Source organism: Leptosomus discolor, chromosome 7, assembly GCF_034619465.1.
Source record: "Leptosomus discolor isolate bLepDis1 chromosome 7, bLepDis1.hap2, whole genome shotgun sequence".
Lineage (NCBI taxonomy): Eukaryota > Metazoa > Chordata > Aves > Leptosomiformes > Leptosomidae > Leptosomus > Leptosomus discolor.
In genome coordinates this window covers 6,983,926-7,009,968 of record NC_141397.1, presented here as the reverse complement: position 1 = coordinate 7,009,968, position 26,043 = coordinate 6,983,926, and the positions used below count along the sequence as shown (strand labels likewise).

At 40.5% G+C, this 26,043-nt stretch overlaps 1 protein-coding gene across 3 annotated transcripts in view; it reads right to left on the bottom strand.

Annotated features, from left to right (window-relative positions):
* The window catches only part of HDAC9 (histone deacetylase 9), a 276,738-nt gene extending 252,086 nt beyond the window's left edge, over nt 1–24,652 (bottom strand). For all 3 annotated transcript variants that reach the window (XM_086468227.1, XM_086468228.1, XM_086468233.1), the window contains exon 1: nt 24,547–24,652. In XM_086468227.1, the coding sequence (XP_086324353.1) occupies nt 24,547–24,652 (106 nt within the window). The remainder of the gene's footprint in view (nt 1–24,546) is intronic.
* Nucleotides 24,653–26,043: the final 1,391 nt, after the last annotated feature.

Here is a 26,043-nt window from a genome sequence, read left to right as displayed (position 1 = left end):
GTGCTGTGACACTGGGAGGGGGTGGGGGCGGTATGTTTTCTTTTAATGAGGGCTGAATATTAGTCACATCTTTGCATGTTGTTCAACACTGCGGATAATGTTGATAAAACAGGATGACTGCTGCACTAAAAGGACATTTATAGAAAAATTAGCACAGATGGGGTGAAATTATAAATATGTTGTCTGGACATCTGTGTCATTTATAAAGAAAAACCTAAAATGAGTCATAATTATCCACATTTAGTGGAGCAAATGAGGAAAGCTTATTCACTGTGTAAATAAGACAGTATGTCTTTGGCCCCCCTCCAGCAAAACTATATAGGCGACAAACTTTTAGGCTTGCTCTGGATATTCTCTGACTCTTATATAGGCACAAAGTAGTATTGGCTTTCTCACATGGTGAATAATGAAGAGAATAGTATCAATTGACCAGTTCATTGTCTTACTTCTCCATATGACACACACTCATTTACAAGCTCAATATTCTAAACGACAAAGCCTTTAAATATCACTAGTAATTTATAATGATTTACCAAACTTATATTATGCAAAAAAGAAACCCCAGAGAAGAGCTGAAGGACCTTTAATAACATTAGCTAACCCAAACGGTGTTAATTCTGAATCATACACTGTTTTTCAGTTCACTAGTGGTGCTCTCAAATCTACATTTTTTTAAGAGGATGGACATGTTTTCTTCTGGTGTTATTACTTTTCTGAAGTGTTTTCTGCCACTGTAGAGTTACATAACACTCAAAAGATGGCAGAAAGACTTCCCTAGGACTTTTAAATTACTGTCTGTCATGCATTGGTTTTGAATGTACTTTCAGTCACAAGCATTTTATTTATCCTTTAGGGTGATGTGTCCTTTGAGCACAATTGTTTATTTCAGAAAAGGCAATAAGAAAAATGAGAGGTGGAGTCCATTTCAAACATAGCTCTCTCCCTCAAGACATCAGTTTTCCTATGGATGCTGTGTGGCATCCATTATATTTAAAATGGCTTGTTCTCCTCTAATTGGATTCCAGTTGATTATTTTTGCCAAAAACAAAGGTTTTCTGTGTTCTTAAAATAATTAGGCCTGATTGCAAATCAAATTATCCAATTTCAAAGCCTTGTTTCCCTCTCTGAAATGCCCATTACAGACAGACTACAGATGACTAAGCCTTGTGTCATTCCGTGGCTTTATTAGGAGAATGTTCTAAGTCCTTCACTTTCTCTGTAATCAGAACTATAATTTCTTCAGGTTATTTTAAGACCAAGCTACAGCTAAAGCAGGAAACTCAATTTTATTCTGAGCTCCAGACATGTCGACACAGCAAGCAGGGCTCCAGTTTTATAGGCTATCTTCTTACATAAAGCCTAACACTGGTATTGAATTCAAGTTCTCTACGAGATGCACCATGCTGACGACTATCAGATAGCTCTCTATTTGTGGAATGAAGAGTGGCACAAATGTTTGTTTTGATAATCTGTTTATAAGCTACCCTTGTAGAAACAATATAGGCTTAGTGTGGCCACTTCCTTCTCTCTCTCATTCATTTTTAAATGAATAAGGATAACAATCCTGTACCCAAATGAAAGAGAAGAGATAATGTAACAGCAGAGATATGCCCTCAAACTACCTAACAGCAAGCTCAGAGCATGTGTTTCGATTCAGCTCTTCAGCTTTGTTAGCAGCATTTGTTTCAGTAAAATTCCAGTAGGTTATAGAATTAATACTGCGGAGGCAGACTATTTACTCTTAATTCTAAGACACTTAATCATGATGCAAGCTGTTATACTAACAGTATAAAGAACGTTCAATCATCCTTCACAACTGCCTACCTTTAAAATGCAAAAAAAAAAAAAAAATCTAACAAAAGCTTTGAGAAGATGAGAAGACACACAATGAACTTCACAAAACTAACGTGTGATGAAATGTAAAAGCAAATTAGCAGCGACACTGCAGCCATGAGGTTTTCTTGAGGCTGTGGAAAAAATAGAACATGGTTAGTACTCTACTACTTTTCAGCAGCCTAAAGTGGAGCTCACAGCTAAAATGTCATCTCACATTTGATTTTTCTATCACCAGGATATAACTTAATTAACTCTTTTTTGCCAGTTTGCTGTTTGTAATTCGATAGAATATCATTCCTGCTTTTCTTTAATGTCTTCTCACTCTCCTCAAAAGAGCCTGAGGTTGCTTATAGCATTAACCAGTTACCTCCACCTACACCACACGACTTTCTGCAGTGTTTCTTTCTCTCCACTTCCCCTTTGTCATTTTTCCCCACTAATGAAACTTGTCTCCCAACATTTGTTTTATCTTTTAACCTTTAATATCTTTCATGCTCCCTTTCCATTCTGCATCATGTACCAACATGTAAACAAAAAGGAACTGATGTTAACAGAACTGCTTACTGCTCTGGGAATAAAATACTGCTCTTCCCAGTGAGAATCTAACAATGCTCTTCTCCTGTTTTTCTATCTAGCTCTCAAACCTGCGGCTTATTACCACTGGGAGAAGCAACATAGTCTGAATTTATTATTACTTCTATTACTATTACTTTTGTGGTAATTAATATTGTTATTATTACTATTACTAAATAGTTGCATATTCCTAAAGCTTTATAAACTAATAACTAGATTACATCCCTATTAGCAGTTACCTGAACACGAAAGGGAGGAAAATAAGAAATTTGGCTTCCTTCTCTCCATATCACTCACCCTCCCTTTGCAGCTCAGAAGCTGTAGGTATTGTAAGGGATCATGACCGTAGTTCATGTCACAAATTGACTTTCGAAATCCTTTCTTTAAAACTACAAAAATCAGGGACTTACAAAAATGAAAACTGTAAAATCTAATGAGATGGGGTATAAAGGTACGAATGCATTCCCCAAGTCATGAATGATTCCAGCTCCAGCTTACAAAAAAGGATCTCTATCAGTATGATAGCTTTACTTCAAAAGAGTAGCATGCTCCCTAAATGAAGCTGACCTATGTGAGGCTATAAGATATCCTGCAAAAGACAGTCCAAGTGTCAGAAAGACACTTTAGTATATGGCCTGCAAAACTGCTTATTTGTGTGCTTAAGTTAGATGTAGACTTGCATATTACATTGATTTCAAGCTTGTTATGTGGAATAGTCATTCTCATGTCACTCCCGTTACAGGAATCCCTGTGTCAATGCAAACGTTTTAAGTGCAAGCAAGCGCAAATGGTGACCCAAGGCTCTTCCCGTATCAGCACATCATATACTTGGTTAATCAGAGGCCTCACTTTCACTGCCTTTGGTTAACGCTTTTAGTAGGTGAGCAGAGAATTTAGAGGGGTGAATTTAACTTGGTAACTTCACTGCATGGCTCATTTTAATTCAGAAAGCAAAGCAGCTCCGAACAGTGACCACAACAGAGAAACTGTGGCTATAAAGCAAATGGATTTGTCATCCCTGATCCGAGCACCACCAATACGAAACACTTCACTGAGTTTCCACTCACTCAAGCCCGTTCAAATGAGTACATTCCTGGCTCTAGGTAAGCCCTGTATAAGCCCAAAGCTTCGATGTTCTGCATGAGATGACAATTGCTGAAGGCGATGAGTTCTGCTTCCTAGACAGAAGCTAAGGAGACAGAGCAGAAGTATTTAAAAAGGAACAGCTAAGCAAAATGAGGATGCACTTCTCTATCCTTACCCCTCCTTAACACATTAACATTTATACATGCAAGACTAAATGTACCCAATGTTTTGGCTGTGAGAAAGCCTGATCTTGCCACAGCACTCAGGGAGAGATGCACAGCGAGGTGTCAGCTTGGCGTTCGGGAGGAGCACTGAAACACTCCAAGTTCCTCCACTCTGCCTCGCTCTAAGTGACTGCAGAGCATCAGAGGAAGATTTCAAGAGGGTCCAACTTCCATTGATCAGGGATTCTAACTCAGATGTACAAACAGCATCTACATCTTTATAATGCAGGCAACTGCCAATTAATTTACTAAAGAAGAAAAAAATCCTCCTACCTGTTGGACCTGCACACATAGTGAACCACTGTTTCTCAGTTTTCTTGACTATGAGTGACATGAACCACGTATGGTTACGAACACAATCAGGCTTACATTGAAAACCAAGTTGATTAACCGGAGAGAGGCTGACAGTAAATCATTTCCTCATGACTGTGTGGAAGTTTTCCCCAAAGACTCCCAGAAGAAACATTACAGCTTCCTCCTCTGTTCCTCCCTTCCTCATCCATTCCGCTTCAGCGTTATCCTGTTCATTAGAGCTCTGCCCAGGCAGCTATTGGAGTCAGCTAGCAAGATACTATACTTAAGCTGCTGCTTTTCCTTCTTGTCCTAACTTAAGAAGCCACCAAGAAGTGCCACTGACAGACTGGAATTCTGTAATTCCCATGTTCTTGTAGAAAGATTTAGAGAGTCGGTGGTGACCCCAAAACCACTGGAAAGGACAGCTTTTGTTATCCTGAGGTAACAGGTTTGGAATAATAAGCCTGGGGTCATTGTAATCAAAGTGCAAAGCGTTGCTCAAACTGCATAGCATAGCAAATGCTTTCTCTCCTTTATACAAGCTCTAGGGGTTCCCTAGAACAAGTGTATGATTTATAACCACCTGCACAAGTAGCTTAATTCTGACATACCCCCAGTTCCCAATTTTGCAATCTTCAGAAGCTTGAAGAACCCTTTTTAGGTGGTTTCATTGCTACTGTCAGCTAATTATGGATTCAAAGGTAAAATATCCATAGGCATTTTGAAAATATATCCAAAGCTAATCTAAAATAATGGAGAACATGATAATGGATACAGAGGGATACATTTGCTTCCAGTATTTTTCTGAGATCATAACAGTGAGTCAGCAAAGTAACAGCTTGCATGTTATAAAAAAGCCACTGGAAACAAAGAACCACTAAAGATAGTTCACAAGAACTGACAGCATTTCTTGAAAATATTATATTATGCAGTTATTTTTGTACCAGTCACTCACTCTCAACAATTCTTACCTAAACAGGCTTTAGCAAAATCCAAACCAGTGTTATGTTGGAAGAAAATGTTATCACCCCGAGAAATCATATATAATGTTTTCACAAAGCAGAGCAGAAAGATCAGTTAATTATTCCTTGCCTGTAGTGAAGCTCACTTCACTCTGGATAAAGATAAATCATCTTTTGCCTCACAAAAATGTTTGGCTTTTTAAAGATGAATAAGATGAGTTAAATATCTTTATATTAACTGACTATTTTAATAGAACTCTATTCAGACTGCAACATTAACCCCCCAAATTCTGCCTTAAATAACAGTACTATGTAAAGAAAGCATGCTGAAACCTCAAGCCCTTCTCTGTTTAATGAGGGCACCATGAATTTGTAGATATTTGGTATGTTGGTATCTTAGATGCTCTATGCTTTAGTTGCCATCCATAACACAGCAACAACCGGCTCCCACATTTCACAAAAGGTGTTGTGTGAATATTTTAATATTTAGGAAAGTTGCCAAAGGTGAGCTCATGAAGAAATGAGTAAATTTTGCCCACCGACTAGGGTACAAACAGGGTGAAGTTGTTAATGCCGGCAGCCAGGCATGGAGCATTGAAGTTATAGAAACATCTTCATCTTTCATCCACTCTGGAGATAGATAAGGCAGAAGTCCTGTAGGAAGAAAACGTGATGCGATTATGCAGTTCCTATTCCTACAGACTTCTCGCACTTTTGTCCCTTCTCAGCTTCTTTATCCATGGTTTGCCACTTCCATCCAAGCTGCCCCTGGCTCCTGTCATTCACCCAGTCCCATCCTTTCCAACATGCCCCAGCTTCTCAGCAGTCCTCAACCAGACCCAGTCTCCTTGGCCAACCAGTCGGTTTCCTCCCCATTCAGTTTTCTTTTTCCCCCTTCTTTTCCATTACGCTTCCAGTTTCCAACCGGCCTTTCATCAAAGTCTACTCCTTTCCACCCTTGGTGATGGAGGGGGAGGGGTTTGCAAGACAGTTAAGGATACAACAGGCTCCTGCCTTCAATTCAGGCACCTGGAATTGCACCAGGGCTGCTTTCAGCTGCCCTGCCTTGAAAAACAAGACTGCTAAAGAGATTACAACATGCTAACTGCAAACAGAATACCTTGACGCATTATCAACAACACAACAGTAAAACTTGATCTGTGATTTAAATCTGGCCAACAAAAATAGACGTGTACAGTGAAAGTGAAAAGTCGCCTTTCAGCCACAAATATCACATGCCAAGTTCCTGATCTAAAGGACTAAAAGCACCAGAGTTTTGTGCTCCAGAATAAGGCAGACTGACGGAACTTTTCAAGGACAGAATAGTTTATTTTTGTCTACCTCCTTTCTCAAAAATGGTTGAAGTGTTTTGGCCAAAAATAACAGAGGGGGGAAAAAAAAGTCACATTTTAGCAGACAGCTGAATGGCACCTTCACTAGCCTCACAAATATCTAGTGTCATTTCCTTCTAAACCATAACTGTTAGTAGCACATCACCCTAGTCTGAAAATCTCAAAGATAAACTTGTTTACAAGTAAGCCTCACCATTTTTGACCACTGCTACGATGACGATTCTGTTCTAATCTGGCACAAAAAATGTGGCTTTAACAGGTAAGAAAAACCAATACACTGATAAGCTGAACGGTAAGAATGAAACAGTTACTGGCAATGAAAGGAAGGACCTACTAGTCCTTTCCTGTTAACAGATGGTTAAAAATAAAGGGTAACATATCGCTTATGGGATTTGATAATCATTCCACCTTGCTACCCTAAAATGCATTTTCCCATGCCCGTTGAAAAGCTCGGGTATAACAATTCCAGGCAACTATCTATCCAACGTAAGACCTCTTCTAAACTTGTGAGTCCTGTTGTTTCCTAAACACTCAAATAATGTCACCAAGTTCTTTGTAAGCATGAAACCAGAAATTCATTTCCCCTCCCACCAAAGGTACTTCTTCAAAACATTTGCCGCTGCTTTAAGGATAACACATTTTAAAAAAGCACTTTCAAAGGCTACAATCAAGTTTAAGATGACGATGAACACCCAACCAAGTTAGCAATGCTAAGTCCTCCTTAATTTGAAGTCTTAAATACTTATGACACAAAACTTTTCAATCTGCTGAGTCAAAGATCTGGTGACATTTACTAGACAGCAGAAAGTCTAGGACTTCATCATTTTACCATAAAAATTGTAATCATTCATAGAAAGTAATAATAAAAAATGATTATACAGTCTTTTAATTTCGCCTAACTCTTTAAACATAAAGAACTTTTTCTTAACCTGATGTTCTCAGAATCTGTCAACAAACGGTTTTCTGTATAATAGACTTATGGAGTGATGTCCAGGTATAACGCATACCATTTCAGATTGATGAAGAATTCATGGATCTCTCAACATCAGAGGCTTTAAACACAGGGTACTTGCCTTCTTGGATCAGCACCAGAATATTCAACAGCTTGCAGAAGACAGTCCATACAGTGCTAAATAGGCATAACACATTTTTCTATCTGTAACTTGATTTATCGAGAATTTATTTCCAGTCTTAGAAAAATGAATAAGCTATGGCTCTTTCCTCACAATGACCTCTGTGCACATCCTGAGGCTCTTACCCACGGTGTGATCACACTGCAGTAATAAAACTGGGACAACAGCTTTCATTTACTTCTCTGCTTACTTACAGCAAAGTAGCTTCAGCAGTAGGGAGCTCAGCATAGCCTAACCGCCTATATAATTTTCTCACTTCTCAAGCAACAACAACGGCAGTGTAGGCACAGGTGCCAGAAGAAATGCGTTAAAATATGTAGTTTTGCAGAGGCTTCAGGCTCAGCTGTGCACGGCAGACCTGGGGCCTCTGTTCTAAAGATAAAATATTTCCTGAAAGACTGAAGAAGGTCAGCACGTGATTTTGTCCATTCTATAATAAGTAAGAACAATACTTAATTTCATGCTTCCCTTTTCAAGTCTGTGAAAGCATGTAAGCCTTCACGCATGCACAGCATTTGCTTTTGGCCTAAGTACAAGCAAACGAAATTTCAAATCAGACGGTAACTTTTTCTGAATATTTTTCCATATATAAAGACAAGCGATTGAAAAAAAATGGCAATTTAATCCCAGACTTTACCAGCTGACATCAGACGTAAATTAAGATCATTAATTTTAGAACCACAATAAATTTTTAGATTTTGGCATGTGGGATATCTGTTCATATCACTGTGAAAAACTGATCAAAGTTTTGCATTCTTTAGGAGACCAAGTCACAACATGAAGTGGACAGAAAACCTTCTAGACAGACAGTTTTTCTATATATTTTATCAAGTAAGCAAACACATCCTAAGGAACACTGAGAAAGTGCCTGTTATCAGTATAACTGGAGCTGTTCCTATTTTGTCATACATTATCCATGTAATTTGAATGAATGCTAAAATCTGCATAGACAAAATGCAATTTTTTTTTAAAACTATAAATTATTTTCTAAAGTCTTTGAATTTTTTTTATTTAGTGCTTTCTCCCCTCACAAGGACAGGTTTCACCACACCAAGGGAAAAATCAAGCATTCCAAAGGTGTTATGATTAAATCCATAGCTTTGCATGAAATGAGAAAGAACAAGGGAAAAATGCCAATAGAAATAAAAAATAAGAAAAAAGTTGACTTGCTCTTCTTTAACTTTGGGAAAGGTCGATATGAAACAAGGATGCTGTCAGTCAAGCAAGTGAAATAAATGAAGTGATAAGGACTTTTACAGTACAAGACAGATGCCTCTTGGCAGAAAAATATATTAAAGTATTTATGGACAGCTCATTCAAAATATAACAAGCATTAAATAGTGAAATGTGCCACTATGCATGCCAAATACCTAGACTTTTCACCATAGTGCCATTTTCACTCATTGGAAAACTGGTAGGCTGCAGATTGCTTTTTTTATTCTTTGATCTAAAAAGTCAAAGTAAACATGCAAGTGCCATCTTAATAATCTTGGGAAATAACAGTTATTTTTCTTAATTAAATTTAGTCAATTTTAATTTTCAGCATGCCCCAAGGTTCTTCATTCCTTTAATGCATGGGGGCCTCATAACTAATATAAACAAACTTCACACACATAAGACATCTTTCAGGCCAAAGAATCCCAAGCCAGGCAGATTATAAACACTTTCACCTTATTCCCTTCGTGACGGGAAGAGTACATTTGTGTGTACAAGGACCACTGTGTAGCGGTGATGTCCCAACACCCTTCAGTTTTTCTGCCAGTGTAAAAGCAGTGCAATTCAGGGAATTCCAAGAAGAAGCATCAGCAAGCTCTGCCGTATATTGTATGGATCATCCCTAAAAAGAAACCCATGAGAAATGCCTTTTATGGCACATGAGACACAACCTCCCCAGCTTAGAGGAAAACAAACTCACAGGTGACAGAGGAAAAGATCATGGCAAGCCCTGTGAAGAAAGAAAAAATAAAAAATACTATGCTTTATACAGGTTGCAAACACACGGCTCTATATTAAAGCTTTCATAAATTAAACCAGATGTCTCATTTCTGAGCAGTCTAATCTCTTTAAGACTGGAGCTTTCCCAAAGTCCATTTGTTTCATGTAAGTGACATTATCAGTACCTCAAAAATTATCAGTATTTGGACACCAACATGTAAGATCTGAAGACTGTGGAGTGAAATGAGGCAAATTACTCCAGGAGGTAGCCGGTGCCTGCTCTGCAGAGAGAGACAACAGGCTACTACTGCTGATTTCCAAGGCTACAACCCGCACTCTCTTAAAAATACACCTCAAATCCAGGAGGACCAGAGGTATCCAGTCCACCTAACATGACCATACCACCAGAGCCGCCTTGCACTTGGGGCACTCTGTCTTTCAAAGAGTGGCCATTGAGTGAGAAGAACTTGTTCTTCCAGGGTTGCCATCTGGCTGAAGAGGAAACGTGGTTTTGAGTGTGGCCAAGAAGGGGTGACAAAAAGAGGCAGTGAGTATAAAATCAAATTCCTACCACTGCTGTCCTCTGCCATACTGGATTTTAATTTTTTGTCTACTATCCACATGAAATAATATTATCAACTATCTTATTAAGACAGAGATTTTTGAAAGCTGAGAAAATTAACAGCTAAGAGGTACAGAGGAAAGACAGGGAAAAGAGCTAAGTATTAACTAAATGCCTGAGAGATTAAATGTCTATGTTCTGAGCTACAATACAGTGGATCCAATCCACTACTGGTTAAAAATCTCAGGTTCAGGTGTGCCCCAAAGCCTCTAATTCAAGAGCAAACCCTGCCTGATTTAACAGCAGCAGAGACGTCTGATGGTGCTAACAGCTCAAGCGTATAAAGCTACTGAGCATGAAATCTTGGGCAGAAATAAGCAGAAATTGTATCCCTCTCCTTGTACAAATACACATACTTCTGGAAACTATGCAAGCCGAACACTTCTATATTAGTTAACAACTAAAGCCAAAAGTCCCTTAAAACTATTATTACCCAATGGATTACATGATAGACAAGCAAAGACAAAATCAGTTGCCATATTAATTTAATACCACAACATTTGCACTGTCATACTGCAACATTTTTGTCGTATTGCTTTCATGACATATAAAAAGCCTGCAAAAAGTCACGCATCTGCTGAATGACCAAGTGGTATGTCGTTTGTAGGTGTCCAAATATATCTGCGCAGTTTTTCACCTTTACTCAATTGATTTCTCCCTTTCTCACACACACAGAGTCTTAAACATATTTGACACCACCTTGAAAGAACTCTGGTCTTCCAAACCTTCTCTGTTGCTCCCGAGGGCATGGTGTGACATGACCTCTCTTAGCTGGGTTACAATGAAAGCATTTTCTGTAAAAAATTTAAATTGCAAAATAAAATTTCCAGTGTTAGGAAGCTCCCCCAGACACTGAACTAAAGGAAGAACAAAGCAAAGCCATGACCTAGACTAGAACCATGTTCTGAGAGGTCTATGGCAGGGGGCAATGGGATGGTTACAACACTCCAATTTGTTCCAGGTTTCGTGCCCTTTCTCCACCCTTTGCCTTCTGTCATGGCTGTACCGGGGCTCACTTTGAAGCAGGCCAGCACCCAACCTACATAAGTCCTTTCATTCTAGTGAAGTCAGCAGTACCCCGCGATCGGCCAGTGTTATGACATCACCATGTACGATTCACACAAGCTATTTTCCTCACCAGTAACCTAAGGTTACAGTGTTCAAAAGCCACCATCTCACCCAGGGACTGACGAGAATAGAGGACTTCTTCCGTCTCGCCAGAACAAATAATAGCAGGAGATTCCACCGCTTTGATTGAAATAATACGACTTTATAATCCCACTACTAAGTGAGATTATAATTGATATTTTTTACCCTTAATCTGGTTAAAACTGCACAATAATCTTAGAAGGAATGTTGTATCTTTGTGGTCTTCATGAGAAATTAAAGCACACCATGAAATGTGGGCAATATAAACACATAACAGGTAAGAAAGTAAAAAAAAAAAAAAAAGTGTGTCACTAAGTCTAGCCCTATGAATTTTGTAACATGACTCCATCTACCAGTAATTTAATTTGCAGCCAAATAGCTGTAGTTGGTGCTTTAGGTACTGCTTCAGCCTCCTACCTTAGTTATTTATGTCTCTACTCTCCACAGCTCTTACTGCTAGAAAAAAGTTCTAACATCTAACCTAAACTTTTCTTTTCTTTGCTTCAGGCTATTATTCCATGCTTCACCATCTTTTGAGAACAAATAATTCCCTTCCTTCATTTATATTGTTACCTTGAAGTTATTTATAGCTTGTGCCCATGTCCCTCGAGCTCTCTCTGTTATAGACTATAAATATAGCTCCCTTAATCCCTCTTCGTATGTTTTATCCCCTAGTATTTATATCAGATTTGTAATCTTTATATTTTCTTTTCATTTTAAACTCTTTGGACCACGATTACAGCCAGTATTGCAAATGAGTGGTGAAGCAAAAATACTTTGTTCATTTTAAATATGATCTGTTTATATCACTACAATTATGAACACACTATTCAAGGTTGAAATGCATAAACTATCATAATTGCTTTAATCTCCTGATATTTTTTTAAGTTGTTTCGAATTTAAAAAATTTCTAATGTTTTGTCTGAGCTTACAGATTAATCTTACAAAAGATGTAGGAAAAATTATTTTAGCCAAATGAGAGCCATGTATGTAATTTTAAAAGAAAAAAGGCAGGGAGATATTCTTTCCCCATATGTTCTCTCAGAAACTATATCCTCTGTTAACAGCCACAACTGAGCCAATTTTTGTTTAAATTCGACATTTACGAAACAAATCAAGTTTAATGCAACCTGACTTCGTAGGATGCAGTTATGAGCTTTGAATTATAATTGCATGAATATTTTGAGACAAAAAAGCATAACAAATCCTTTCAAAGGGTTAACAAAATGGTGACTAAAAAGGGGTCTGGATTTCAGTGAGGCTGTGACACTTGGTACCAGTTAAGGATCTGGTCCACAGACTTATCTGGACTTGCAAAATATCCTTCACAAGGTGCCTCACTGGAGTTCGTGTCCTGCTCTGGCCTTTACGTGAAGTTACAAGAACTCTATCATTGATCAGAAACAGTTTTAAAGATAAAAAGCAGCAGGGAAATAAATACTCTTTTTGAATTTTAGAAAAGGTTGATAGTGCAGCGAGGCAACAGTAATTGCTATTTTAATAGAGGTCTGGAAAGAAGAATAATGGCGAAAAGATTGATTGGGTTAAAACCACAGATGAAACAAATCTCTTCAGGATATTTCATGGAAGGCTCTGAGGAATGCCAGAGGTCCTCATAAAGCTTTGTGATTGGGAAAAAAAATAAAAGAGTTCACTCATTTTTTGTATGTGCACGGTAATTTCTATCGGGAGGAATAAGGGGAATATACCTTACCGGGCTTCATTAACCTTAATATAACCTCAAAACCAGATGGCTGTCATTGCAGACAGCTCAGTGACAACATGTGGTCAATGTACAGCAAGATTCAAAAATTAAAACTCCTGTTTTCAGTACAGAAAGCAGGATAAAAGTAAGTCTTCACATTCATCAACGAGGCTTTGTCATCAGGAATATTCCAGTTCAGTTATCCTATCTCAAAGGGAGCCATGTCAGAAACAGGAAAAGGCTAATTGGATTTAAGATGATTAAGAGCTTGGAAAGACTTCCATAAGTACAGAGTCTGATTTTCATTTGCACTACTACAGGTTTTTTTGCATGGAACACATACTATTTATATCCACCTAAGCATCCATCCATCTATATTGGAAGAAGAAAACCATATATAAATGAGAATTATTTGCATAACTACGGGCCTTCTGGGGAGTACAAGTACGGGTTATATAACAACAAAGTAGATTTAGTGCAGAAATGTGAGATTAATCTATACAGCCTTTCTCTTTTGCAGAAAGCAACTACTGTTTTCCAGGTAGACTTTATAATTGCATTCATAGTCATGAAGTTCAAACATCTGAACATGTTACCTAAGGAGAAAGCTGAGTTTTCTTCTCTCTACTGGGGGTTTGGACAATTAGTCAAATACCAAGTCCTGACAGCTGGACACAACTCGTTATTTCCTACATAAATTTTACTAATGCTTCTGGTTTTCCATTCTGTCCCACTGGGGACACAGTCTGTGTCTGTCCCCAGTTCAGATGTACAGACTTTCACAGCAAAGGAACAGCAATGAAAATCTCTCTAGTCAGATCTGGCATCTTCTGCTTAGGGTGTTACTGTAGAGAACACAGGCGTTTGGAAGGGTTCTGACCCAAAAAACGTCTGCACTTCGTGTCACCCGGCTCAGCACGGCCCGGTGCCAGCCACGAGAGTCAAACTGTGTCTTCAGCTTGAAACGGCACTCGGTAAGAAATGAACAGCAGCAACCGTGACAACTATATGGTCCTTTTGACCTGCATTTGCTAGCATGTCAGCATCAGTCAGAGTTATGTTACGGTTTTGGTTTACAAAGGTAAGTATTTGATACAACTACCTAGGTAGCCATTAGGGCACACCATCACATGAAACCAAATCTTCCTCCAGTAACTTCAATTCTACTGATTTCCAGGCTGTCTAGGAAGGATAAGGGCATACCGGAGCACTCTTAGCTTACAAAAACAAAGGAGGACAGGAGGGATTATAGTGTGAGAAAGTCTGACGAAACATTTTCTCCACAAAGATTCAAAAAAGAATGAAGCAGAAACTGAATGCAAGAGCCATGAAGGCTTTCACGGCGCAGATTCTTCACGTGGCACTGCACCAGGACCGATACGGTTCAGAGGTGCAGGTGGCTACTGCTTCCAGTATGTTGTTATTTTCCTTTCACACTAACAGATGAAATATGCCCTGTGGATGATGAAAGGTAATTATTGACAGCTTCATAGGGACAGTACTAGCATAAAACCTACTAAACAGTAAAGTGCTATGTAGTTAACTGGAGTTTAACAAGGTGCTAATTGGGTGTGAAATTTTAGGCTCTGTCCTTTAAATGTTGAGAGGAGCAAGGGGTGTATTCTCCAGACACGAAAGATTTCCCAGGCAGCAGTTTGACATGTATTTGAGGCCACCCTATGCCATAGCTGAAATTGAGAGAAACGGTTGTCCCTTCCCCACCCGTGGGCCCTCCAACCCCCGGGACGACGCCCTCCTTCCCCACACCGCAGCACACACCTGCGGTGGCACAGGGAGCCGGGGGGGGACGTTTCAACCAAGGGTGGCTGTTCATTCCATCAGTCCCAACGGAGACGTGAATACCTGTGTTGGTACAAGGGGTGAGGCTGTTCAGGAGAGGGGTAAGAGCCCAGGTCCCGGGAGAGGATGGGACCCCAGCTCTTCCTTCCCAGCAACCCCAGCTGCCGTCTCTACAGACCTCCCTCACCCCTGTGTACTGAGGCCTTACATCTGTATGACCACACACGTAGCATTCACAGATAAGAAAAATTAAAAAATAAATTTAAAAAAAGAGGAAAATGAAGAAAGGAATAGTCCAGATTTCTACACTCACGCACATCTTTCTGAATCTGCAGAACACTAAAGCCTATTCCTGCACCTGGAGCTCCTAGTCACTGCCAGAACAGACCTAGCAATAGTATTCCCTAGAGTGAATAACAAAAACAAGTCCTTAAGAATGAATCCCTGAGGTCTTTGGGAATAAATGCGTGCTGCCACAGACCTCTGGATATCTGCAGATGAGGCAGACAGACGGGGAGGTTTATGGGATGCACGTCCACCTCCTGTGGGCTGCCAGGCCTGCAGGAGGAAAACCACTTTGCCTTAGGCACTCATTCGAGCTTACCTGAACTAACCTGTGAAACCCAGAGTTCCTAAAATTTTTGACAGGTTTTAATATAGCCATACCAAAATGTCCTCAGTGAGGGGGGACAGAGTAAGATTGGTGAGAAGTCTATGCATATACATCTTCTATAACTGTATATTCATACCAGTGACAAGCACATATGCATGACCAGTGCCCAGAGAGAGGCATTCACTCTTAGATGAGGTTTGAGAATTTTAGCCCAAGGACAATTTCTTCTAAATATTTCCATTTCTAACCATTTATTTTTTAAACAAAATAGCTGTGTCAGTATTAGCATCCTTAATCATACATAGCACCATCATTACTTAATTTTGCTGCATTAGCATTCCTTCTTTATTTCTTTGCCTATAGCCCTTTGATGTTGTCATTTTTAATTTCCCTTCCTTCCCTAGCAAGTTCTCCAGCTGCCCCCATGATCACCCTGTATGCACCAGCACAAGAGGAAAAAAAAAAAACAAACAAAAAACCCAGAAAATAAGCACAGAGCTCAGAAAACTGCCTACTAGGTCAAGCAGGAAAGGCAAGATAGGGATGGTGCAGATGGCACAGTGACGGGAATTTATGGCAAAGCTCTGGTGAGATTGCTCTGCGGGTTCTCCAGGAAAGCTGAGCTACATTTGGCGGGGGAGTTCGGGGTGGTGAGATGCAGCAGAATTTGTAGTTGGTGCATAAACAGACTGTTTCCTACACCCCTCCCTCTCCCAAACAAATTACTCATTCTCAGACAAAAAACCCCCAGAAAAACAGTCTGTACAATGGAGAAAGAAATCCCTGAATACTAGCTTACTGTGTGATTACAAGAGTAACACAGTCCTAAGTTCTTTTTAACAACTCTTGTCGATTCTAAGATAGTCCTACTTCCCCATGAATTCTTCATCATGGCTTTGGAGGGTTTTTTTGCCAGAAACTTCTCTCATCTCAGGGGAAGTTGATTGTTTTCATAACTGTTTTCACCTATATTTTTTCCTCTGTTCACGGACAGTTAGAACTGCACTCCAAACTCCGCTGGTTTCCACCTCCCACATAGTTCTCTTGCATCTCCAGTGCCTTCCTCACCCTCCCTCACAACACCATTTTAACATAGGAAGTGTTTGTATAGCTCATCTCTGCACTACTACTCCAGTTACAAAGCGCTCTCATATTTTCTTCAAACCTCTTTCCCTCCTGCCATCCTTCCCTCATACTTGAAGAAACCTAGGTAAGACTTACGGTTTCCTATGGAATTCCTTCTATGGTAACTATTGCCAATTCTTAAAAGAAACAACACAGTAAAACTTTTTTCTTCTTCTTCTTCTTCTGAAACAGATCCTGTAGGAAAAACAGTGACAGCAAATAAAAGGATGCCAACTTTCTGACGTGTGCGTGGGAATGAGCGGATCTGTCTTCGGAGCCTGGAACAGCTTTGAGCATATGCACGACGCAGGCTGGGGAGCAGCTACCGGACTCCCAAGGTAAAGTGCTCTCCTGAATTGAGGTCCCACTAGATTTTAGCAGCTCCTGGGCAAGGATTTTGATGATAAGCATTTTGAGGTATCTAAGTAATTTCTATACAGTCCTTTTAACAATATGTATCTACATATAAATGTAGGTATGTTAACATAAAGACTCATACTGATGATTTCCTTTTGCTATCTCTTACACCATTCTGCGCTTCATACTAATTCCATCACTATTCATGTCAGCATGAAATCTCAAAAAATCTGGGTATTTTATTTTATGTTTCTTCATGATACTGTAATATGTGTATTCTTTTATGTATTTTAGAACTTCAAGGTCAGATTCAAATTAGAATATCAAAAACTTGAACAGTCCAGGAGTTTTACTGTATCTATAGGAAAAAGACTTCACAAGGCTTAGGAAAAATACATGGTTTTCAATAGGGATGTCAACTTAGAGGTCAAACAAGTAGATGACGAGAACTAAGAACTTACTGTCTCTGCAAGAAAAGGAGTTGTGAACAGGTAAACAGAAGGGCATCACTATCATTTTACTAAATGTAAACAGGAGTAGCAAACATCAGAGAATCTCTACGTAAGATGAAGCACTAACAGACTGTTTTCCCTACTCCCTCTCATACTGTTACTGCCCAACATCAGCGAGGTGGTGGCCTTGGGCACCAAGAAAGAAAAAGGAAACTTGGATTGAGAACAGAACAATAGGGGGAAATTATTAAATTAACATTAAGCTCCCTCATTATTCCATTCCAGACTTCACTGAAATTGAATAGCTGCGGTTCCTCCCCGTGGCACGCATACCTTCAACCACAGGGGCCATGAAAGAGAACAATAGTCTTTGATTGTAAAAGCATGATTCACTTTCAAAAAATTCATTCTGCTCCTTCTCTTGTCTCCCTTTGATGATACTCAGTCTCATTACTAGAAGGAACGTGTTATCATTAGAATAAAGCATCCTGCATTTCAAGCACATTCATCCACAAAGGGCTTGAATTCTTGGAGCTCTCGTTGTGTTTGTATACTCTACAAGCTGGAAGGAGTTTACAACCGGGAGACACAAAACAAATAAAACAGATGTGCTGGCCACGCTCAGATTACACTAAATGCCAACGTACCTTTACAGTCATGCACAGAACTGCCAGCCTGACAAGAAGAATCGAGCTGCTTATTATATAATGGGAGTTAAACCAGCACTGCATCATTCAACCACGCAAAGGCCGCCACTGATTCTGCAAGCCCTGTTACAGCGGTAACATTTTAAAGTAGAACAAACCAGGTATCCCCTGATTACACCCAGAATGTGCACAAAGACATTTCTTTAGAGGAGAAAGGTAAACAAGAAAAGCTAGAGTTCATTAGATAATTGTAATCCATTAATATTTCACTACTTTATAAATTGCCAGCTGCTGGAGCAACAACTACAGTCAGAGGCTGCACTGATGTCCAGCTGAAGATCTGCCACTTTACTGCTTTTGCTGCACTTTACTAAACTGCCACTAAAAGCTTGCTCCTAGTTAAACGCATGCAAGCCCAAAGATCCCAGTGAACTTACTTAGGAAGAGAATGTGCCTCACTGTGTTTCTGAATGCCAGCTCTGCTTTAGGATTCAAGTTCCTCTGGTGAGCAGAAATGGTTGTGAAGCAGCCATAAAGAATGGTTTGCCTAAAATGTGTCAGTTTGCTGAGGCTCCCTGCTACATCTGTGAAAAGCACCTAGCAGGCTAACCGAACAGCAGACATCACCTTTATGTAACAAAACTAGAGGGGTCCATTTTGGAAGAGCCGTGTGCATATGTGACATGTTCACACTGAACAGGGAGCTTGATGGTGCCGGCCCCTAAAATAGCACCTGGATATCCTTGTTCTCATCAACCACCACAACCCCGTCTTCTCAGTCGTTTGCTGCATCGATCTGGCACCTCTCTCCCTCCTCCAGAAGAGACAGGAGCGGTGGCACCCTGAGGTACCTCGTTTTAGTAGGAATGGGGGAGATAGAGAGGATGTTTGCATCTGCTTCTAGAACACATTTTGAACAAATATCCCTGCCCCTCAGCAGGCAGTTATCATGTTGTTTTGGCAGCAGGAAGGAATCCGTGGTTTTTCTTGAATGTTGCTCTTCTTTATTTAAACTACCAGAAATAAAGCAAAAATGACAGAATGCTCTGGCTATAAATAATCATTCCGGTGTACAGTTATATTAGGAGGTAACTCAGATGGCATGATAACGCCTAACAGGCTAATCTTAGACCTGTAATGCCATAAGATGAAAATAACTAGGCTAAGAATAACTGACCCAGAGGAGCCAGCCTGTTAAAGAGATCCACAGAACAGGGCATTTTAGATTTTCATGTGTTTAACAACAATATCTTCCAATTAGCTTCTCTACAATATTTTGGATTGTACCCACCATATCAAAACCCATCCACAACAGTGGCTGGGCAAGTTTAAAATGCAACGACACCTGAAACGTTCCCAAGCACCTACACCAAAACCTGAAATTCACGTGAATACACAGGAATGTTTGCAGGCTATCTATGTATCTATTCTGCTTTGTCACAGCTTTTGCTTTCTCTGCATAGGCTGTGCAGAAGAAAGGGGCTGGGCAGCTGGAACAGAAACACAGGTCTGATCAAAGCTCTGGTAATAAGGAGAGTTACAAGCGCATATACAATGCAAACCTTAATGAAGTAAATGGATTCCACACACAACGTTACAGGAGGGAAGACTCTGGCTGAAACTTTGTGAGTGCAGTACAAACCAACGGGTTTTACTGAACAGCTAAAATAATAAACAGCTGAAGTGAAAAGCTCTTTGCCAATAAAGTGATTTAGTTGAACACACCAAAGAGAGGGGGGCTAGTGTCCTAGTGCCAGTACTAGTGAACCTCTGTATTAAATGCAGTGTTTAATGGTATCAGGAAAGATGCTCAAAGAAGTCTTAGAATTATGTTCTACGTTCTTTTTTATTTACTTTCCAGCTTTTGCAGCTTGCTATTCTTGTCAATCTTGACTGAAATTCTTATTCCAGGCTTTTCTCACAATCTATAAATATATCTTCTAATACAAAGTAAGACCGTCAGGTAATCACATGGCTCCAGAAGCTGAGTCTTAAATTAAAAAAAAAAAAAAAGAAAAGAAAAGAAAAAGCAATGTTACAAGCATTAGGGGATGCATGAAATTGGCAACATTGGTCTGTACTCAATGTCTTAATAATGTAAAAGAGAAAAAGCAGCTTAATTCCATGTTTTCGTTCAACCGAATCCATAACCAATGTCTTGTCCAGCACACATTACTGGGCAGAGCCTCTACTCAAAACCAGTGAGATTTTAACTACGTAAGACCTGCAGGTCTGCGTTGCTTATCTCTTCTCATTGTATTAATTGTTAAGGCTAAGGCCTTACTCTTCTGCAACAATTAACTCAAATAGTTCAGCTACTACCATGAAGCACTAGATTTTTTTCTACCTAGCCTTTATGACAGCCACTGAAAAAAGCCTCTCCGGCCATTATCCAGAACTTCCCTGAACTGAATTTTCACACTCAATTTTCTTCATTACTCTGAAGAGAAACACAAAGCAAAAGCACAGCACATCTATTCTCACTCCTTCTGAAGAGTTACTGCCTGAGATACCACATATGCAACATTTTGTATCTGTAAAGAAGTTCACGCTACCTGATTCAGATATCCACATATGTCAAGTTTTTAATGAATATCAGAGCAAACCTTTAAATTAATTTGCCTTCTGTAATCTCTCCACAGGAACAGTTGAGAAGGTGAAAGTTTTGTTTGGGCAGAAAAAAATGGGACAGCAAATACCAAAGAATTTTCCCCAAAGGCAATATAAATGCATGTGTACAAACGTGTACAGGTGGTCACGCGGCCACATGACAGATGCAACACGAGAGATAAATTTCGTACATCGGGGTTTACTGAGGGAAGATAGCTCATGAGGACCTGTCAGCCCACGCACGACACGATGCGTGTAGATTTGATTCTGTCATTTATATTCAAGTGACACAGCTTGAATTTCCTGACTGGTGCAGTGAATAAAATACTGCGACTACATTCACTTACTACATTTGTGAAATTGCAGGTGTTTTGCAAGCCTGTAGGTAGATGAAGTCAATCAAATTAATCATTCTGAATCATCATATTCCCTTTAGAATAGTTTTGCTCTATAGATTCCTGAGCCTGACAGGTATCATTTTCCATACTTCACGGAAGGGTTAGCCGACGTAAGCAGGATTGCGTAAGTTGCTCAGGTCACCTGTCAACTCGGTGACGAGCCAAAGCTTTAAGCTCAAGATCTCCTTGAACTCTTGATTTTTCAACACAACAGCTTTGGGCAGGAAGCAGAGGATGCCTTATCGGATAAAAGCCAAGGTGGAATTTAGGTAGGCCAGTGAAAGCCTGTGTGTCAAAATATAGCTAAGCAAAGGAAACGTAGCGACTTTACCCTTTGGGAAAACAGCACAATATATTAAATCACCAGAAGTTAATGAATTCAGCATTATTTCTTAAAGTCCCACAAACACAGACACCATGGCTGGGTAGGTTCTTTCTTCTCCTTCACAAAACTGACGTCTATTTGAGTAATGCAACCCTGCATTAGTTACTTATTGACTACATTTTAATGAGCGTTCTTGCCATGGACTGTGCTGCACCGAACACTTTTTTTCAAGGACTTATAGTTCATTACTTTTATTGTGGTAAAATAAGAGGCCAGCTGAATGCTAGGGTCCGCTGTGGCATTGCACACACATGAAAGTTGAGACTTTTGGGGTAAAATAAAAGCAACAGCATAGTTAAATAGTAATTCCAGCTAAGTAACAGGCTTTAGACTCCAGATCTGTTTTTTAAAACATGAAAAAAACCCCCAACCTTATGGCATCAAATAAGAATATATGAGAATAATTTTCTTAAATTTTTAAAGATGCACAGCACTTACCGCTGCATTTTAGAGCAACAGTACCATATGGGAGAATCTAGTTCAGTCTTCTCAAGATAGCTGAAACTGCTCTCTGCAGTAAGGTGTAGGTGTCTGCAAATTACACAGCTTCTTGAGTCAGTGCCGATCTAGATTGCTCCATTCATAATTAGACTTTTGATTGGTACCTATCCAGATCGTCTCATTCATAGTATGACTTACAAGCAGGGATGGAGACAGACAAGCAAAGCAGTAATTGAGGGAATACCAGAAGAATGGCTTCACATGACACGTATTTCTTCTGCCTGCTATTATTGTCAGAACTTCCTTACACGGTTTGCTTTGCAAATACCTATCCACTGGCCAGTGAATCTGTCCTCTTTGGGGAGAACACCAGCCCAGTTTAAAATCAGAGTTGCATAATACATGGCCATTGCATCTGGAAACTAGCAAACCTAAAAATCCATTGAGTGTTAAGTTGTGCTTGCTTCAAAGACTTCAAGAATATCAAGGGTGCAGAGTGTAAAATGCTCAGGGATCTGCTCTTCTCTTAAACATGTGCAACTTTTCAACCTGAGCAGAAGTCACAAACATGTAAGTGAACATAACTTTAAAGTAAGGACACTGCGTAAGCAAAATTCAAAGGACTGATTCTAGCTACTCCAAACACTAGAGCCCATTCCATCTTCACGCCCTAGCTATTTCTTTCTCCCCTACAAGCAGCATAGAGGGAGACAATACCCGAAAAGTTACCAGGCCTCATCCCGCAAGACCCTGAACTCGAGGGAACTGAAGGTAATCAACAGCAGCACCAGGCTTTCTGGTTTCATGTGACATGAATTAAACTGCAGACTATGTACAGTGTCAACTACTTGCAGTGTAGTTATATATTTTAAAGGCCAAGAGAAACACTGAGGAGGAATATATTGTGTTCTACAGAATATAGATTTAAATATCTTTTACCTGGATATGTTCTTGACTAAGGTTTTTTGTTGTTTGGGGGTTTTTTTATGTCTAAACCCCCCCTCTATTCTACTTGGTACTACAGGGGAAATTGTATATGTTATATGGGCCTAATGTAATACCAGATAAAATCAACTGTTACATGATACTCTTGTCTCCAGCAAAGAAAAGCAGAGCTATAAACTTACAGAAAATTACCTCTCTTCCTTGTGTTTTAAATGAGAAAATTGCTATTAATCAAGCAACATCAGTTGGCAGTTACAAGGTAGCACAGTGAGCTAAAAAACCTCCAGATTTTCACTTGTGTACTGCTAACTTGAACTTGACATAGTATTTAAAAAAAAAAAAAAAAAAAAAGGAGGGAGGGGAAGCAGCCAGTCTTATCTCTTTTACCAATACAAAAGCACTGGACACCTGCTGAGCTGTTCAGGAAAACCAAAGAAAAACAGTAATTCTTGAACCAGGACATAACAGCTTTTCAATCTCTCATTCCCTCCTTCAGTCTATAATCATTATGAGGTAGCCTTGGCTTTCTATATTGAAAAACACTAATCATCATATTAAGACATATCTAAGTCTTTTCTAACAGGAAAGATACTACCATTTGACACAATCTCTCACAACTTATTTTCGTATCTGAAACTGGAAGTCTGGTCTAAAATTGTATGAAAGAAACACAAGAAAAACTTCAAGTTCTTTTTCTGCAAAGCAGGAAAAGAAACAGTGGGTATTTTTAACAAACAAACAAACAAACATGGGCTCAACAGGTGTACCAAAACAGGAATACATGAAGAGACCTGTGGTCTACACACATAATTAATCTTAAAAACTGAGAAGCAGTGCCAAGGTTTGAGAGAGAAAAAGAAGAGAAAAAGAAGAGAAAGAGAAAAAGAAGAGAAAAAGAAGAGAAAAAGAAAGAGGGGCAAACTAAGACTAAAGTACATGTAAACAATTCACCCTACATTCTGCACATGGGTCTTCATTAAAGCCAATTTTACAAAAAACAAAGTCAGAAACCTAGGATTAAAAAGATATAAACCAGATAACATTGTGCCTCAAATGACAGAGTTTTCAGCCCAATAAAAACAAAACTGGAATTCACAAAGTTTAAGAGAGAATGGGCAAAAAACCCGTGCAATTTTGACTTTTTTTAGCTGAAATTGACACTTTATCTGAATGGCAGCAATTCTTCCAACTTAATTCATCCTCAGTACATCATTTGCAGGTCTCAAACACAGCTAGCAAAGAAACTAGAAAATACAAGGGTAGCTTCAAATACATGAAGAAACATCGAGTGTTGTTTCAGAACAGCTTTGAAATATCTTCATTAAAAAACACACCCAATTTATCTCTCAGTGAGGCATTACCAGGTTCACAAATACTTTTAAAGTAACAAAATAAGCCATGCATATTAAAGACATTTTAAAGTAACACTGTAATGAAAAGAGAAAGGGATTAATACTGAACTCCCTTTGTATGCAAACTGGAGAAAAGGAAACTCACAGAAAGACCAAATCCTGTTTACAACAGACGTATGACCAGAATTGCCCATGAGGGGCTCCGACTGCAGCCTCCTGACAAGGTCTGTCTAAGGAAGCCTCTCTCTGCGAATACGCCTGTACCGCGAGCCCCATTTTGCAACCACGCAACAAAACAAACAAGGAATCCCGAACTCGATTTCGGTTGTGAGCATTTTGCTCTGGCTGGAACGCAGCAGACTGAAGGAGGCAAACTCCTCGCAGAAGCAGCAGCTGCTCTCTAACATACTACCATAATTATTTAACAATAACGCACATATAGCTCACAAAAAATAAAGTCACTTCTTTAAAGGAAGGGTGTTTTCTTGTTGGGCTGGGCTGTATTTTCCCAGTCAGCCACTGAAGTCTGAGGTACGGAGCTGTCTCTTACCTGAGCTGATCATACTGTGCATTCTTTGCTGAGCCAAGAGCTGTTCACGTCCAGAAACCCCATCTGAGGAAAAACACGATTCACTCTCGTAAATTGTCTGCAGCATATTCCAACTGGTCTGCACTTCAGCTACGCGAGAGAGTCATCACTGCACTTGCACAGGGGCGTCGGGCACGACCCTCTGCGGTCCTACCTCCTCCAGCGAGGGTTGTAAGATAATACGCTTCGACAATTAGCAACGTTTAAGCGTTTGCACAAGTATCTATCAGAGGAGAGGAAAAAAAAAACAAAAACCACCCCAAATCCACTCTCGGCAGCCCCCGCCTGCCAGAGGGGAGCCGGGAGCGTGCGGGGGGCTGCGTGCCGCCGAGTTGGAGCAGTTGCGTTCGGGCAGCCAACGGCAGGTGGAAGAAGAAATGAAGAAATATCTCTGCGCTTCGGGCTTTCTGGCAGGGCGGGGGAGAAACACAGCCTCTTACAACCCACCAAACTGAATTAAGCCCCCTTTTTCCAGGGATCGGGAGCCCCTTGAGTCCGAGTTACCCCAACCCGGGACCAGTGTGGCCGTGCCCGTGTCCCTCTCCTCTCCCGGCCGGGCGAAGTTGGCGGGAGCAGCAGCGATAACTCATTTGCATTTGAATCGACACCCGCGTGGCCCAGCGGCGGCAGAAATAGAACAATGGCCGGCCTGAGCCAAAAATAGGTCAAGCATGGCCGGGTGATTGGAGCCTGCATTAATGCGTTTAAAAATACCACAGCAAACACAGCTGTCCAGTCTCTGTCTTTCAAACCGCCGCTCAGCCTCGAGCGTGATTAACCCCTTCCCCCTGCCCGGCCCGTTTCGGTGGGGAGAAGCCAGGGTGGGAGGGAGAGAAGGCAGGGAGCGGGACAGAAACGCTCCTGGCCTGGGACTCGGGCCCCTTCTCCCTCCTTGCCCTCCTCCCCCCCGGCCCAGGAGTATTTTGTCAAAAGCGAGCCAACCGCCACGGCCTCTGTATCGCTCCGAAAATAACGCCGGGAGGTTTCGCTGGCAGTGTGGTTTCTGCCTCGCCCACGCGCAGCCATCCTGCTGTTCTATTTTTGCTGCCCGTTTCTCTGGCTACGCCGCAGTTGGCTTTGGCAGGGGAGCCGGGCTGCTGCCCGCTCCCTGCAGGACCTGCAGCCGCCTCGGGAGAGGCGATTTCTGAAGCTAATCGGGTCGGGGAGGGGGGGGAGCAGGAGGTGGGGGCAGATGTTAATGAGGGACCGGGTTTTGTGCGTGCAGTTATAAGCAGCCTTTCCGTATTTAGCACGTGTGATATAATTCTTATAGTAAGTCACCAGTTGTGGCACAGCCTGTTAGACACGCTCACCGGCTCTGCGCCGTTCGGTTGACTTGCTAAAATTTGGAGAGGGGCTGAGCAGCTCACGCTTATTTTTAGAAGCATTAGGCAATTTGTGCGGCGTCTTTCTCAGTTTTACAAGACGACGTGGTTTCAGAAGAGCAGCGTTTGACAG